At 43.3% G+C, this 16335-nt stretch overlaps 1 protein-coding gene across 2 annotated transcripts in view; it reads left to right on the forward strand.

Moving 5' to 3' along the window:
- Positions 1-16335, forward strand: part of ADGRF2 (adhesion G protein-coupled receptor F2) — a 42641-nt gene that overhangs the window by 13936 nt on the left and 12370 nt on the right. The window contains exons 2-6 of one of the 2 annotated variants that reach the window (XM_023254048.2): positions 1202-1302; positions 6071-6110; positions 6815-6966; positions 9411-9644; positions 11734-13095. In XM_023254048.2, the coding sequence (XP_023109816.2) occupies positions 1231-1302; positions 6071-6110; positions 6815-6966; positions 9411-9644; positions 11734-13095 (1860 nt within the window). In that variant the 5' untranslated portion in view covers positions 1202-1230. Of the gene's footprint in view, positions 1-1201; positions 1303-1567; positions 1836-6070; positions 6111-6814; positions 6967-9410; positions 9645-11733; positions 13096-16335 lie in introns of those variants that run through there. The other variant, XM_045057628.1, reaches the window with a different exon arrangement.

The following is a 16335-nucleotide window of genomic DNA, read 5'->3' on the forward strand; positions in this document are numbered from 1 at the left end:
GGAAATGCAATATCTGAATACAGCTAAATGCAGAATGGTGACTTTTTTTTCTTTTCAAGAGGCCAGGATTCCATTTCTAGTAAAACAAAGAGACTGCACATAGGTAGAAATAGGTTGGTCGTTAGCCTCACAATTCGAAAACCACTGAAAGAGGCTGCAGCAGGCAATGTAGAATATTGTAAATAACCTTTAGATTTCAGTGGAATTTCAGTTAGGTTAGTATTTCAACATAGGAAATATGGCTAAAAAGACATTTTGCCTAGTCTTTAAAATAATGGCCTTATTTGCTGTAGAATTACGCACAAATAGGATAAAAGCTATTCCTTTCTGGCTAAAAATGGTCAAAGAGCAAATATCAGCCATTGCAAAAGCTCCCGGCCTTTCTTGATGACGTCCAAGTCTTCTGAACCCTGCCGTCTAAAAGCAAAGAAATATCAAATACATTTCAAAGAGGATTTCACCCAAAATGAAAAATATTAAAATTATTAAAATTTACTATTAAAAAATAGAGATCTGATATAGATCAGATCTGATAGAGCACAGATCTGATATAAATCATCAGTGTTTCTTGCCCACCTTGCCTTCCTCTCTTCTTTCCTCTTTCCTCAATGAGTATATTGTGGGCACCACCATGTTTCTAGCGCTATTCTAGGTGCCAACGAATCATTTTAGTTTTGAGATCAATTTTGGCAGAAATAACAGTAGCAGGACTTGTCTAAGATCAGTTTGGGAAGTTTGTTACCTACCTACGAAAATCCAGTTGGGTGGGAATGAGATAATAGGCCAAGCCTGGTGCTTACTCTCCTTCGAAAGATGTCTCTGGGCTGAGTTTGCACATAGGCACCCCAACTCAGCTTCCACCACAGCCACCCACACGTTTCTCAGGCCTGCCTAACCCAGGGAGTGAACCATCCTTCTGGATCCCTGAACGCGGGCTATTATTCATTACACCCCAGCAGGCAGCTTCCTTTGGAAGGATTCCTACCTCAGGTGTCAGGTTGCCTGTGCTTCCTGGCACCAGCCGCTCACACCTGCAGCCTCCTGGTGAGGTCCATGGGAGGCCACAGGGACGCCACCTCTGGGGCAGAGAAGTCTGAGTTGACAGCACTCAGGACAGAACCCATACTTACGGGCTGACTGCAGTGAGAGACTTTGAAAGCTTCAGATTGGAGACACTTTGCTTTTTCATTTATTTTTATAGAAGCAAGAAAGGCAACGGTGTGGAAGACGATGATTCACATGTTTTTGCTCTACTGCTTAGTGTTTCTGTTGCCCACAGAATCCTGCAGGACATTATGCCAGGTAAGCAAAGGGAGGTGGGAGAAGGAACCGGTAGGGAGAGAGCAAATGGAAACGAAAACCCATCTGTCAGGCAGCTTGTAGTTACCTGTGCTCAAGTGTAGGGAGAAGATAGTGGTCCAGCCAGAAGAACTTACAGCTATGGGTAACCAAAACCTGTTTTAGCTAATAGCCTCAGATTATTTTTCTTTTGATTTTTTTCTACAAGTTTCCGAGATTCAATGAGGCTCAAATGATTTAAGGGTGATAAACTCTTTTTTTTTTTTTTCCATATCCTTTGACGGTGATGACTTTTCATTGCTCACCACTGGACAGTGCTACTTCCGTAGAGGCACTTGAAAGTGTGGGGGCGGTGAGGGATGTCACAATGACTGGGAGATACTTAATGGCGTTTAGTGGGCAGGCCCTGGGAATGGTCTGGCTCAATGAGGCATTGTCCCACCCAGAATGAGAATCGTGAGAGTGAACACAGTGGATGGGCCGGAAGGAGAAATGAGGAACTCTGACAGCCAATGGTTAATCAAGGTTTAACTGGGGTAAGGTTTGTAGCAATGTACTATTTGTAAGTTTTGTGGGGCAGTGAGCCTTATGACTCTCTCTAGAATATTTTCACTCATACCATAAGTCATTTTAATGTCCTTAACAGTTACTTCAAATTAGGTGTGGAGAATCATTGAGCGATTGAGAGAGGGAGAGAAGGACTAAGACTACTTTGACCTTCTTAGGAACAGTGTATTATTATTGGACTACAAGTTCTGGACAGGAGTTCCATCTCTTACATTCAGATAGGGAAACTGAGGCCCATGGTGTGGAATGTGATTTTCTTGAGGTTCCATATCTACCCAGCCACAGGACCAAGGCCAGGGCCCCTGTTTCTTCAGATTCTGTTTCCTGTTCTTTCCATTTTAATAAGTGCCTTCTTAGCGAAAGCCTCCTTAGGAAAGAATGACTTTGGAAATTCTTTCTGGGAATTTCCAAATGATATTTACTTTATCTTCTGAGTGGTGTGCCACCGGATGGGAATTTTCTCCATGACTTCCCTTTTCCCCAGCACTGAACTGGTGTCTGGCTTCTGGGAGAGGCTAAAGACTCTTTCTGAAAGACCTCTTTCAGAAGACATCCCGACCCCACAGTTTGGTTCTCTTCCCCTTCTTCATTTCCTCATCCATATTTTCCCACAAGGCAGAACTTAAAGAGTAGGCAGAGCCTGGGAGATTGACTTTGTTTTCTTGGTTATTGGGGATCAAGTTATGAGCATTCCATCCTTTTCTTCTCAGTTTAGAAGTTGCTGGATGCTGAGTTTCTGAGTGCTACCCCTCTCCTCACCTGTCTACGCACTCAGGCAGCTTTTCAGTTGAGCAGATTACAGGTTTTCAAAGGGTTTTTTTCCTACTGTTATGTTGACGATTGTAGACCTTTTTTTTTCTTTTTGTAGATAGAGAGAGCACTAGTGGAGAAGAGGGGCAGAGGTATTGAAAGAGAGAGAGAGAGAGAGAGAGAGAGAGAAGCCCAACACGGGGCTCAATCCCATGACTCTGGGTTCATGACCTGAGCTGAAATCAAGAGCTGGACGCTCAACCGCCTGAGCCACCCAGGCGCTCCTGAAGATTGAGGACATCTGAAGCTCAAGTGGCTCATATAGGATGCCACCCTAGAAATGAAATGACCAGGAGTCATATATGGATGTGCTTTGGCAAATTCACTGGGAAGAAGTAAATCAGATCTTTCACTTAAGAAGGTAGAATTTCTAGAATTCTTTGTAAATAGCATGCCACGGTCTTCTGCCCACATATGTGATCAATATAATGTGACGTCACTGGAGTCTGTATAATGGGCCAAGTATTATCTGGAGTCGTTCACTTTTTTTTTTTTAAAAAAGGCTTTATTAAGTAATTTCTACACCCAACCTGGGGCTCGGACTTACAACCTCAGAATCAACAGTTGCACACTCCACTGACCAAGCCAGCCAAGCGCCCCTGGAATTTCACTTTTAAGTGCTTTATTGTGGTGTATTAGAGACCATGACCCTCTCAGGATGAGTTTAGAGCATCACCTCCCTACACCCTACATCCTCCTCTGCTCTCTCCACATGCATATGGGATGGCTTGGTGGAAAGAACAGTGTTGTAGGATTGAGAAGAGCTGGGTTCTAGTTCCAACTCTAAGAGGAGCCCCCTGCCTGGTTTTGTGTAAATCACCTCATCTATCAAAGACGCGCTTTCTTTATTTATAAAATAAGAAGGTCTTTCAAAACTAAAAAAAAAAAAAAATGCCATTTTATTATTTTTGTTGGGGTCAAAAGCCTTTGAGTCTCCCAGGTATGAAATAAGGTTTGAATCTGTAGACCGTAAAATGGGAAGTCAGCTTGCCTCAGTGCTTTGAAGGATATTGTGACTCACGAGTCCGCAGTGATACCCTTCACTTTAGACAGACCCTAAATGCTCAGTTCAGATTCTCTTAAATTCTTATTTGATAGAGAAAATGGAAGTGTCAGGCTTGCTTCTTGATAACACAGAGAGAAACAATATAGTGAAGGAGAGAGGGACATGACCTCTACATGTTAGTCACACCGTTGAGTCACTGAATTTCTAATTCCTTCCCTAGTGGTTTAGATCTTGGAATGCAAGTTGGAGAATTGGACCATGGCTCTTCCCAGCCACTAGAGAGCAAACTTCTGGTACAAATACAGGAAGTTTCAGTCTCTCTCTCTCTCTCTCTCTCTCCCCACGTACACACGCACGCACATGTATGTCAGTATATACATACAAGCTAATATGTATATACACATATATGTACAAGACACAGAACTAGCATCTTAGGGGGGTATAAAAAACACAATACAAAACCCATGTTCTTAAGGAACATATAATTTAAATGAGGAGATAATATGCATATATAAAAATGATTAGAGAGTAAAAAGCAGGAAGGTGAGTATATGTGAAGCATTGAATGAGAGATATAGTGGTGTAGACAACAAATCCTACAGGAGACAGAGAGGGAAGGATGTACCATTTAAAACTGGAAAGACTTCTTGGAAGGGATGAACTTGAGCTTTGTATGTAATAGTAAGTTCATATTCAGAGAATAGTAACAGGAGCTAAATCTTAAATACCACTTACGATATTCCAGGCCCCATTCTAAGTGTTTTCCATAGCTGATCTCATTTATTCTTCATTAAAGTGCTCTGAGGTATCACACAATTCTAATAGTATCATTCTCGCCCTACTTTATCGATGAGGACCCTGAGGCCCAGAGAGACGAACTTTTTCAAGGTCTCAAGTAGAGGTGTTGGGATTTGGACCCAGGTGGTCTGCTCCAAGAGTATACCCTTCGACCACAATATGATACTGCTGCTCAGTGAGCGGTCTAGTCTGATGAATGGGTGGGCTAGAGAAGGGTTTTTAATCAGGAGGGGTGGGAAACGCTCAGGATAGGGGGAAGCCAGATGTGAAGAGACTTCTGTAAAAGGAGAAGAATACAGGGGTTCCTGGATGGCTCAGTTGCTTAAGTGTCTGACTCTTGATTTCGTCATGATCTCACAGTTTGTGAGATTGAGCCCTGAGTCTGGCTGTGTGCTGACAGTGTGGAGCCGGCTTGGGATTTTTCTCTCTGTCTGTCTGTCTCTGCCCCTCCTGCCCTCTCTCTCAAAATAAAATTAAAAACATTTTTTTTTAAAGAAAAAGAATACAAAATTACAAATACAAGATTGAGGGTAAAGTGAGAATCTACTTAGGAAAGGAATTGCAACAAATTTCAAATTTAGAAATGCTGAAGAGAATTAGATTCGGTAATTACTCAGCATTATTCAGTAATAAATCCAGTAAAACAGCAATATTTTAATTAATGAACTGCCCACATTTTTGTCTCTACATTTTTAGCTGCATACTTGCATGCCAATAATTTTGTAATATTTTTTTCTAGAGAGAAAATAGAAAAATTATTCAGTTTTCACTCTAGCATTGCTGATTCAATTTGTTTTTTTATTATTGCTGGTTTAGAAGAATATCTTTCAGCTTCTCGTTTCATTATTGGTAACGCCACGTAAATATGTAAGACTTTTGTCAGCTTTGGGAAAACATCTAACGAGTTTCTTTCATATATGACCTGCGAAGTGTCCAGAACACTTAGAATTTTCTTGTTCTGTGACTAATTGTAACTACTCTTAAAGTAAATATCATTCATATGTTGATGTCCTCCTTGTACTGGGCTGATGACTGCAAATTACATAAATATATGCTATTAAATTCAAACTAGATGTATCCCCAACGCAACTTCTACTTCTCTAGATTCTCTAGTGCTATCCAGAATGAGGGAGAGTGTGAAGTAAGGAAAGGTGAAGTGGCAAAAAATAATGGTCTGAACAGATGGTGGTTAAGCTATTTTGCTTTTGAAATTTTAATAAAATACACGATCATGTGAACACATTGCTAAACCCTCTCTCAGTGCTTGGAAGGGGCCCGTACACACAAGGAATTCTACAGCCTAACCTTCATTAATCTCCACGTAAGCTCACCTCTGCTCCTGGTGCATTTCTTGGATAGAATGTTGATCCTTCTTGCCAGACTGCTCCTGCTGAGTAGCAGTGGGAGAGAAAGCCATCCAGGCTGATGAGGAATGGGGCCACTGGGGACTTACTTCATGGTCTCAGCATTTGGAGGCATCTTGGCATCAGAGCTGAGTCCGATGTGGCTGTTAGTCTGTGACTAGAATGAATCATTGGGCTGGCATATCAATAATTAATTTTCATGTGAATTTTGATTTTCCCTTTCTAGGTTGCTAACAAAAGCAAGGAGATGTCTCCCAGGCCACAAGGTATGTCGGCAGCGGTTAGTAATCAAATGGAAGTTTTTATGTTTATTATTGTAATAGCCAGGCTCAGCTCTCTGTTTATTGGCATGGCAGACGGGACGCCTGGATGGCTGGCATGTGGATTGTTTATCTTTCTCCTATTAAATTTTACTTTTGACCCCTGCTCCCCTCTCCTCTCAGCACCTTCTGCTCCATCCTGGCCTGAGAATTCTTTGCCATAAACTCTTTCAATTGAGCCAACTCAGATGGGAGCAGTGGCTAGGAACAGGTCTGTGAGAATTCGTTGATAACATACTCATTCCGGAGCTGGGAGCTTTCTCCAAGAACATCGAGCGCAGTGGCTTCCATACTGTGTTCTGGGAAGCTGGAGGGGTTACAGGACGTGTCCAGCGGGTTCCTGTGGAGTGTGACAGACCTAGTGAACTGAACACGGGCTCTTGCTTCTCACTTCAACTGGGATAGTTCCACTTTTATCTGCTTTATATGTGTGAGTTCTGGATAATGTTTTGTTGGAAGCAATAGGTGTTTGCCACCGAAATAATATGACAATCACTGATCTATTTCCATCTTCCCCCACTTTGCAAAGAAATCACACCTGATGTCCGCAGGGTTTACGTGCCCTCGCTGTGCTGACATCTTGGTGATTGGCCCGTGCAGCCCAGAGCCCCAGCCTCTCCATCTGATGCTGATACCTTTTATTTCCCCAGGCGTATGCGATGGCGTCTGTGTGGACAATTCCCACTGCAGTCAACCTTGCCCTCCAGACTCGCAGGGAAATATGGGGTTCTTATGCAGGCAGAAGAAATGGCACAAGATCACTGAAACCTGTCAGACTCTTAATGCCTTCAACATCTTTGAGGTAATATCCTTTCTCTCGCACACAGAGTGGAGTCCCCACATTAGCAATGCATTGCATGGTCAATAAGAGAGAGGGAGAGCACAAGGCAGGGCTGGTAGGCGAGTGTGTTTGTACGTGAATACATAAACACACGCTCATCTTCTCTCCCTGCACAAGGAGGGAGATCCTAACTGTGGGCATCTAAAAGTTTGTGCTCTGGTCTCCCACACGCTTCATGACACAAAGAAACCTGATCCTGAGTTCAGAGCTAGAAGGGCTTTCTGGAAGGATCATGGCCTACTTCTCCATCTTTGCTCATAGCTTTTTAAAATATTTTTATTTATTTATGTTGAGATAGAGAAAGTGCAAGTCGGAAGGGGGCAGAGAGAGAGGGAGAGAGAATCCCAAGCAGGCTCTGCACTGTCAGTGCAGAGCCCGATGTGGGGCTTGAATTCATGAACCGTGAGATCATGACCCGAGCCGAAGTCGGATGCTTAACCGACTGAACCACCAGGCACCCCAGCTTTTAGCTTTTTAATACGCAGCTGTGATATTTAACATAGCTTTCGCTGACCAGAAGCACGGGCAACCCTGAGAACTTTTAGATATGCAGAATTCAGACCCCATCCCAGATCTGTTGAATCTGAATTTTCATGGTATCAATCACCTCAGGTGATTTCTGTACTCAGTAAAGCATGAGAAGCAAGCTGACCTAAAGGGAAGGACTTTGTCATCAAACAAATGAGCACATTTCCATATATACTTAAGTAATTACACATTTAAAAAAATCACATGTTTGATAAAATCAGGACAAATACTTTTTGTTCTCTTTGTGTTTCATTTACTCCTCTTCTTTCTTGTTTTTTAAATTTTTTTTAATGTTTATTTATTTTTGAGAGAGGGAGAGAGAGAGACAGAGGGAGACACAGAATCCAAAGCAGGCTCCAGGCTCTGAGCCGTCAGCACAGAGCCCGACCCGGGGCTCAAACTCACAAATGGTGAGATCAGACCTGAGCTGAAGTCGGACCCTTAATAGACTGAGCCACCCAGGTGTCCCTTTTGTACTCTTTTTCTCCTAGAGGCTTTACCTTTTCTGAAGTTCAGCTCCTGATTCCTTCAGAGGAGTCAATGCTTTAGCATCTAGGAACATCCCCCTTCAGTGGTTTTGCAGGTGGCCACGGGGAGTGCCAGTGGATTCTTCGCCTGAAGTCCCTGAGCAGACTTCAAAGGCTGCCCTCTCCAGGGTGTCTGTCACCGGCCCACCCCTAATTTGAGGGACCTTTGCAAAGATACTCACAGAAAGCCACGTACCGCACACTTTAATATCTAAATGCTTTCAATCAAGCTTACAGACCACTAAGTAGAATATATTCTGCTGACCTTTCATCCCAGATTCCGTCCTGCACTTGTAGGGTGGTGGAAAGCCAAGGCCACCTGTTCATAACCCTGGAAACAGAGGTCCCTGTGCCACCTGTGGGGCCTAGCGGCTAGCACCCCGGTGGCTTGGTCCATCCTTGGTAGCATTTCTAAGAAGTTCCCAGGGGATGTCTATGCTGTTGGATGGAGGGCCATGCAGGCCCTGGAAGTGGACTTGGGGTTGCTAAGCAGGGACTTTGAGTGTCTAGATGCAGGGACATGAGTTCTGAGTAGGCGTATCCTCTAGGCCCACGCAGACTTTTTGTCTTGTGAAGGGCCAGGCTAGAGGAGGCCGGAAAGGGGTCCTTTGAAGTAAGGGCTGGCAGTTTTTTGTTTTTCTTTTTTTTTTATGTCAAGGGCCAGACAGTTAATATTTTAGTCCTTGTGGGTCATGGGGTCTCTATTGCGAGTATTTGACCCTGCCGTTGTGGCATGAAAGCCGCCATAGACAATACTTAAACAAATGAGCAGATTGGGTCCCAATAAAACTTTATTTACAAAAAACAGGCAGCCAGTCGGGGGCCCTGTTTGCCACTCCTACACAGAGGTGTGGGCCCCAGAGGCTGAATCTGTAGGAGATACTGTTGATCATTATTTTCAGTCATTCTTTTGTCTTGGTGTCAGTTGATTCATCTAAATCTAGTTCAGAATTTCCATTTTTTAAAATACGCTCGTGCCTCATGCTCTGCCCCTCAGGAATAGTAAAAATAAGCTCAAATGACACTAGAAATGTATCTACGTGCACAGGACATATATACGATATAGAGACACAGAAGGAGTCTGAAGTGGTATGCTAAAGATAACATTTACTCTCTGGAGGGAGGGGATTAAGGAGCAGGCAGTTGGCAAGCTGGGACTTTCATTTTCTGTCCATGTGCCTTGGTATTGGGCAAGTTATTCCACAGCAGATGTGACTTTGAAGATGTGAAATTGAAAAACACGCTGCGATACACAATTGTGTGATAAGGCTGTCCTCAGTTTTAGTAAAGGTGCTTTTATTTTCAAAACAAAAGTAACATAATCAAAACTTTCTTTTTGCCATTTCTTAGACAAATTTATATTCGATCCAACCACTAGGAGGAAATACAAAAGTAGATGAGTATGCCAGAAAGCCTGAGACCATCACAGACAGGCTGATGCAAACGTGTCCGAAGGATTTGTCCTGTGTAATCAGGAACATTCGGCAGTCTCCCCGGATCCCGGGAAACATCGCTGTCATTGTGCAGCTCTTACACAACATATCCACGGTGTTATTGACAGATGTTGACGTGGCGAAGATGAAGGTGAGTAGCCTTGATTTGGCAGAATGATACCTCAGTGGAAAGGAATGCAGGTTGATTGGAATATTCGGTGGGCTTTTGGGGTCCGAGGACCACCTCTTTCACATCAGTATCTGTAATGCGTAGCATAACAATAAGGGTTCAATAAATGCTCAATAAAGGTTCACTGAACAAGGAACAAAAGACATAGAAAAGTGAACATGCTCCATCAGTAAGCATTTAGAGACAGCACTTACTGGGTACTGGATCAGATACCGGAATAAGCTTTCCAATGTGTATTTTAGCTACTGGAAACCTCTAAGAACCATTCTGGTTCTTGCAGAGACTTTTCTTACTTTTATTTTTGAGTCAGAATAACAGATTGCTAAAATAGAAGATGACTGAATGCAAAGAAAACAGCCATACGTATGTGCTGCAGAAGTGTGAAATGGAATTGGACTTTTCTTTCCTTTCCATTCCTTTCCTTTCCTTTCCTTTCCTTTCCTTTCCTTTCCTTTCCTTTCCTTTCTTTTTTCTTCTCTCTCTTCTCTTCTCTTCTCTTCTCTTCTCTTCTCTTCTCTTCTCTTCTCTTCTCTTCTCTTCTCTTTCTTCTCTTCTCCCCTTCCCTTCCCTTGCCTTCCCTTGCCTTGCCTTCCCTTCCCTTCCCTTCCCTTCCCTTCCCTTCCCTTCCCTTCCTTCCTTCCTTCCTTCTTTCTTTCCTTTCCTTTCCTTTCCTTTCCTTTCCTTTCCTTTCCTTTCCTTCCTCCTTTCCTTTCCTTTCCTTTCCTTTCCTTTCCTTTCCTTTCCTTTCTTTTCCTTTCCTTCCTCCTTTCCTTTCCTTTCCTTTCCTTTCCTTTCCTTTCCTTTCCTTTCCTTTCCTTTCCTTCCTCCTTTCCTTTCCTTTCCTTTCCTTTCCTTTCTTTTCCTTTCCTTTCCTTTCCTTCCTCCTTTCCTTTCCTTTCCTTTCCTTTCCTTTCCTTTCCTTTCCTTTCCTTTCCTTCCTCCTTTCCTTTCCTTTCCTTTCCTTTCCTTTCCTTTCCTTTCCTTTCTTTTCCTTTCCTTCCTCCTTTCCTTTCCTTTCCTTTCCTTTCCTTTCCTTTCCTTTCCTTTCTTTTCCTTTCCTTCCTCCTTTCCTTTCCTTTCCTTTCCTTCCTCCTTTCCTTTCCTTTCCTTTCCTTTCCTTTCCTTTTCTTTCTTTTCCTTTCCTTTCCTTTCCTTCCTCCTTTCCTTTCCTTTCTTTTCCTTTCCTTTCCTTTCCTTCCTCCTTTCCTTTCCTTTCCTTTCCTTTCCTTTCCTTTCCTTTCCTTCCTCCTTTCCTTTCCTTTCCTTTCCTTTCCTTTCCTTTCCTTCCTCCTTTCCTTTCCTTTCCTTTCCTTTCCTTTCTATAATGTGTTTTTTAAAAGTTCTATCTATCTATCTATCTATCTATCTATCATCTATTGAGAGAGAGAGTGCATGCAAGTGGGGAAAGGGCAGAGAGAGGAAGAGAGAGAATCCCAAGCAGGCTCTGTGCTGTCAGCATAAAGCTTGACGTGGGGCTCAATCTCACAAACTGTGAGATCATGACCTGAGCCAAAATCCAGAGTCGGCTGCTTAACTGACTGTGCCACCCAGACACCCCTTATTTTTGATCTTTGAGGCAGAGGACAAAAAGCAGGTTCAGCCTCTGGGGTTACTTGTCAATTCGCTATGTTCCCACACAGGGTCTTGCACACAGTTGGGATTTAATAGATGTTAATTGCATGATGGGTACGCTGAGCAGGGTAAGCGAGTTGCTGGCTTCACCAAGATGTGAAGTGGGACTGATGATGTCCATGAGCTGCCCACCTGGCTGCCTCACAGGGAGACATTGTGTATGTGAACAAGGGCAACTCACTCCTTGCTCTATCCCTCAGCTCACATTTTGGTGGTGTGTGGGTACGATGCTGATCTCATTACGAGCTGATTATGACTCATCGGGTCTAGAGTGGGCCCTGAGATTGCATATTTCTAAGAAGTTCCCAGGGGACGTCTATGCTGTTGGATGGAGGACCACACTTTATGCAAGTGACTCTTGACTGTTCTGGGAGATGCCCAGAGCAGCTCAGTACTAATGCTGGTTCTTCCTTGGCAGAGTTACAGCATCATGGCCAACCACATTCTTAACAGCAAAAGCATCTCAAACTGGACCTTCATCCCGGACAGAAATAGCAGCTGTGTCCTGCTACACTCAGTCAACTCCTTTGCCAGAAAGCTATTTATAAATAAATATCCGATTGACATATCAGATGTCTTCATTCATACTATGGGCACTGCCATATCCCCAGACAACACTGGGAAGAATTTCAGTTTTTCAATGAGAGTTAATGACACCAGCAGTGAGATCACTGGGCGGGTGTTGATCAGTAGAGATGAACTTCGGAAGGTGCCCGCTCCTTCTCAGGCCATCAGCATTGCATTTCCAACTCTTGGGGCCATCTTAAAAGCCAGTTTTTTGGAAAACGTCACAGTGAATGGGCTTGTCTTATCTGTCATTTTGCCCAAGGAACTTAAAAGAATCTCACTGATTTTTGAAAAGATCAACAAGTCAGAGGAGAAGAGGACACAGTGTGTTGGCTGGCACTCCTTGGAGAGCAGATGGGACCAGCAGGCCTGTCAAATAATTCAAGAAAACTCCCAGCAAGCTGTTTGCAAATGTAGGCCAAGCAAGTTGTTTACCTCTTTTTCCATTCTTATGTCACCCCACATCTTGGAGAGCCCGATCCTGACTTATATCACATACATAGGCCTGGGCATTTCTATTTGCAGCTTGATCCTTTGCTTGTCCATTGAGGCCTTGGTCTGGGGCCAAGTGACAAAGACAGAGATCTCGTACTTACGCCATATATGCATCGCTAATGTTGCGGCCACCTTGCTGATGGCTGATGTGTGGTTCGTTGTGGCTTCCTTTCTCAGTGGTCCAGTGACACATCACAGTGGGTGTGTGGCAGCAACATTTTTTGTTCATTTCTTTTACCTTTCTGTGTTTTTCTGGATGCTTGCCAAAGCACTCCTTATCCTCTATGGAATCCTGATTGTCTTCCATACACTGCCCAAGTCGGTCCTGGTGGCAGCTCTCTTTTCAATCGGCTACGGGTGCCCCTTGGTCATTGCTGCTATCACAGTTGCTGCCACTGAGCCCAGCAAAGGCTACCTACGGCCTGAGGCCTGCTGGCTCAACTGGGACATGACCAAGGCCCTCTTGGCCTTTGTGGTCCCAGCTCTGGCCATTGTGGTAGTGAACCTGGTCACAGTCACACTCGTGATTGTCAAGACCCAGCGACCCGCCATTGGCAGTTCCATGTTCCAGGAGGTGAGAGCCATTGTGAGAATCAGTAAGAACATCGCCATCCTCACACCGCTGCTGGGACTGACCTGGGGATTTGGAATAGCCATGGTCGTTGATGACAGCAACCTTGCCTTCCACATTATCTTCTCTGTGCTCAATGCATTCCAGGTAAGTCTAGATGCTACTGGCCAAGTACTAAGTGAGAGAATTCAGGAAGAAGTTTTGTGACCAGGAGCTTTTGGAATCATATTTCTTTATTTCTGTCTTTTTTAAAAATTTATTTATTTTGAGAGAGAGCGAGCACGACCAGGGGAGAGGCAGAGAGAGGGAGAGAGAGAGAGAGAGAGAGAGAGAGAGGGAGAGAATCCCAAGCAGGCTCCACATTGTCAGTGCAGAGCTTGATGTGGGACTCAAACTCATGAACCGGAAGATCATGACCTGAGCAAAACCAAGAGTTGGAAAGTCAACCGACTGAGCCACCCAGGAGCCCCATAGAATCATATTTCTTTATAAAAGACAATAGATTTGGAATAGAATATTAAGTGAGGAAATAAACTTTTTTCCCCCAGAAAGGCCTGGATGCAAATCTCGACTCTCTCATTTACTGATATATAACGTTCTTTTTGAGGTATTTGATTAACTTTTCTGAGCCATATTTTTCTCACTTATAAAATGGGTATTACCACTGCCTGCCTGAAATACTGAAATAAAACAGTGGGTGGAAAGCATCAAGTTCAAAAATGACCTAAATATCATGAATAGCACTACAGTAGGCTGAGCTGCTACTGTTCAGAAACTAAATACCACTACCTCCCCCAAATCTAGGTACCTAACTGGAGGTATTAAAATGTGCACATTCGTGGCATTTCTTTCCGTTTAGAATTTCTGGTTCCCGTTGGAAACCATCTTATTGTAATGAGGCAAGTCATACAGAGTGATATTAAAGATGGCTTCTCTTCTCCTCTCTCATGTCTATGAATTAAGCAATGTTCACAGCTTCATGGGTATCTTTGCCAAATTTTTTATGCTTATATACAAATATATTTTCACATAATATAGGGGTTAAAATATACATTATTATGCACCTTACTTTTTCACTTAAAAATACATTGTAGCATCTTACCAGGTTACCATGTAGAAATATGACAGGATAGTATGCCGTATTCAATAATCCTCTACTTGACTGAATTTTTTTTCATTTTTTTTTTCTGTCACTGGGTACCAAGGAGCCAAAATTTATTACACTGAATGCTAAATATGTAGATAGGAACTAGTTGATAAGAAAGCTTTTATCTTTCTAAAGACCTTCAAAATAATCCTTTCTTCTGAGTGTATGCTTATTCGGAAATAAATGTTTTACCTAATGGATAATGGAGATTTTGGGTCAAATATTTTCTCATTTTTCTCTTTTAAGATTTGTGTATAAACAATTTCATTAAAAATTTTTTTATTTTTGGGGCGCCTGGGTGGCGCAGTCAGTTAAGCGTCCGACTTCAGCCAGGTCACTATCTCGCGGTCCGTGAGTTCGAGCCCTGCGTCAGGCTCTGGGCTGATGGCTCAGAGCCTGGAGCCTGTTTCCGATTCTGTGTCTCCCTCTCTCTCTGCCCCTCCCCCGTTCATGCTCTGTCTCTCTCTGTCCCAAAAATAAATAAACGTTGAAAAAAAAATTAAAAAAAAATTTTTTTTATTTTTATTTAAAAAAATTTTTTTATGTTTATTTATTTTTGAGAGAGACAGAGACAGAATGCGAGTGGGTTAGGGGCAGAGAGAGAAGGAGACACAGAATCTGAAGCAGGGTCCAGGCTCTGAGCTGTCAGCACAGGGCCTGATGCGGGGCTTGAACTCATGAGCTGTGAGATTATGACCTGAGCTGAAGTGAGACGCTCAACCAACTGAGCCACCCAGGTGCCCCTAAAACATTTTTTTAATGTTTATTTTTAAGAGAAACAGAGAGAGAGGGAGACACAGAGTGTGAGTGGGGGAGGGGTAGAGAGAGAGAGGGAGACACAGAATCTGAAGCAAGGTCCAGGCTCTGAGCTGTCAGCACAGAGCCCAACGCAGGGCTTGAACCCACGAACCGTGAGATCATGATCTGAGCCTAAGTCGGACACTTAAACCGACTGAGCCACCCAGGGGCCCCAGTGATTTCATTTTATAATAAGCATTTTGATGCCTTGGAGAACAAAGCTAATAATAATGATAATAATGGTTCCTTGTCTTTGGGATCTCTGTTTTTATGCATTTCTATAGAAAGTATGAATAGTATCCTATAATTTTTGTATAGCTCTTATCCATGTTTATGTGGCTAGTCATGGATAGGGCTGGGAGAACAACTTAGTGTTCTTAAATTTCTGTTCAGTATATCCTATGGCTATTTGTCAGGAACCCTTAAGGAGTTGATGTATCTACTCCTCAACATTTCCCTTTCCTTGTCACCCAGTGTTGGGGGCACAGATCTTTACTGTGATTTTTGTTGGGACTAGGCTCAGAGCACTTGTATTTCGGTGCCATGAGTTCCTTTACCTGTCATGACAGGATCAACTTGTAATTTCAACTCAGTTTCTGTCTTGACTCCTGGCAAGGGGGATGGAGCTCATCCAAATGCCAGTACTGATGGAGGTGAGAAGCTGAGGGCAGGGTGTAGGTGAAGGGTAGACCCTGGGCACGAGGACTGGTAGGCATTAGGCACCGGTGTGCTGAAGCTGGTTTGTCCTGGCTCAAGAGAAATGACTTCTATTTTTAGGAATTTTGCAAAGGGACATCATTAAAAATTAAACATATAAACTTTTAATTAAATAAAACAACGGCTCTGTTTAAGGTCCTACATCCTCCAAATGCATTACTTCCTAATTATTTGTCTACATTTTACTATGCTTGTGAGGGTATTTGCATCTACTGTATCTGTACGGTGAAAACCCTGTATCATGATGTGTCCATCCCTTTCTAACTCCATCTTCAGTGATGTCATGTTGCTAGACTTAAATCAGCCAGGGTGGGAGTATTTAAATGGAGACTGGTAAGTGCTTCAAATTAGGAGAGCTGGTTATTGCTATTTACCAGACCCGTGGACCAGGGCATCCTGAGGATGCCCAGTGTCGGAGGAGAGAAAGGAGAGCCACAGATCTGTTGAGGTGGGAGACACAATGAAGTGAGCAGAAGGAAGCAGGACAAGCAGAGTCCTAGGAAGAGCCAAGATGAGGGGCAGCTGGGGCTGATAGAGCAGCGAGGGGACAGAGACTCTTAAACACGCTGGGAGGTCCAGAAGATGTAGGAGAAAGACTCTTCTGAAGCTTTCCTGGTCCTAGCCCCATGTGAGCACCTCCATTGGTTTTAAAGCTCAATCATCCCCATAATCATAATTATTATGTAGTCAATTGCTGATTTGACTGCTCACTTGTAATCCACAAC

The sequence above is a fragment of the Felis catus genome, chromosome B2 (genome assembly GCF_018350175.1).
Source record: "Felis catus isolate Fca126 chromosome B2, F.catus_Fca126_mat1.0, whole genome shotgun sequence".
In the NCBI taxonomy this organism is placed as follows: domain Eukaryota; kingdom Metazoa; phylum Chordata; class Mammalia; order Carnivora; family Felidae; genus Felis; species Felis catus.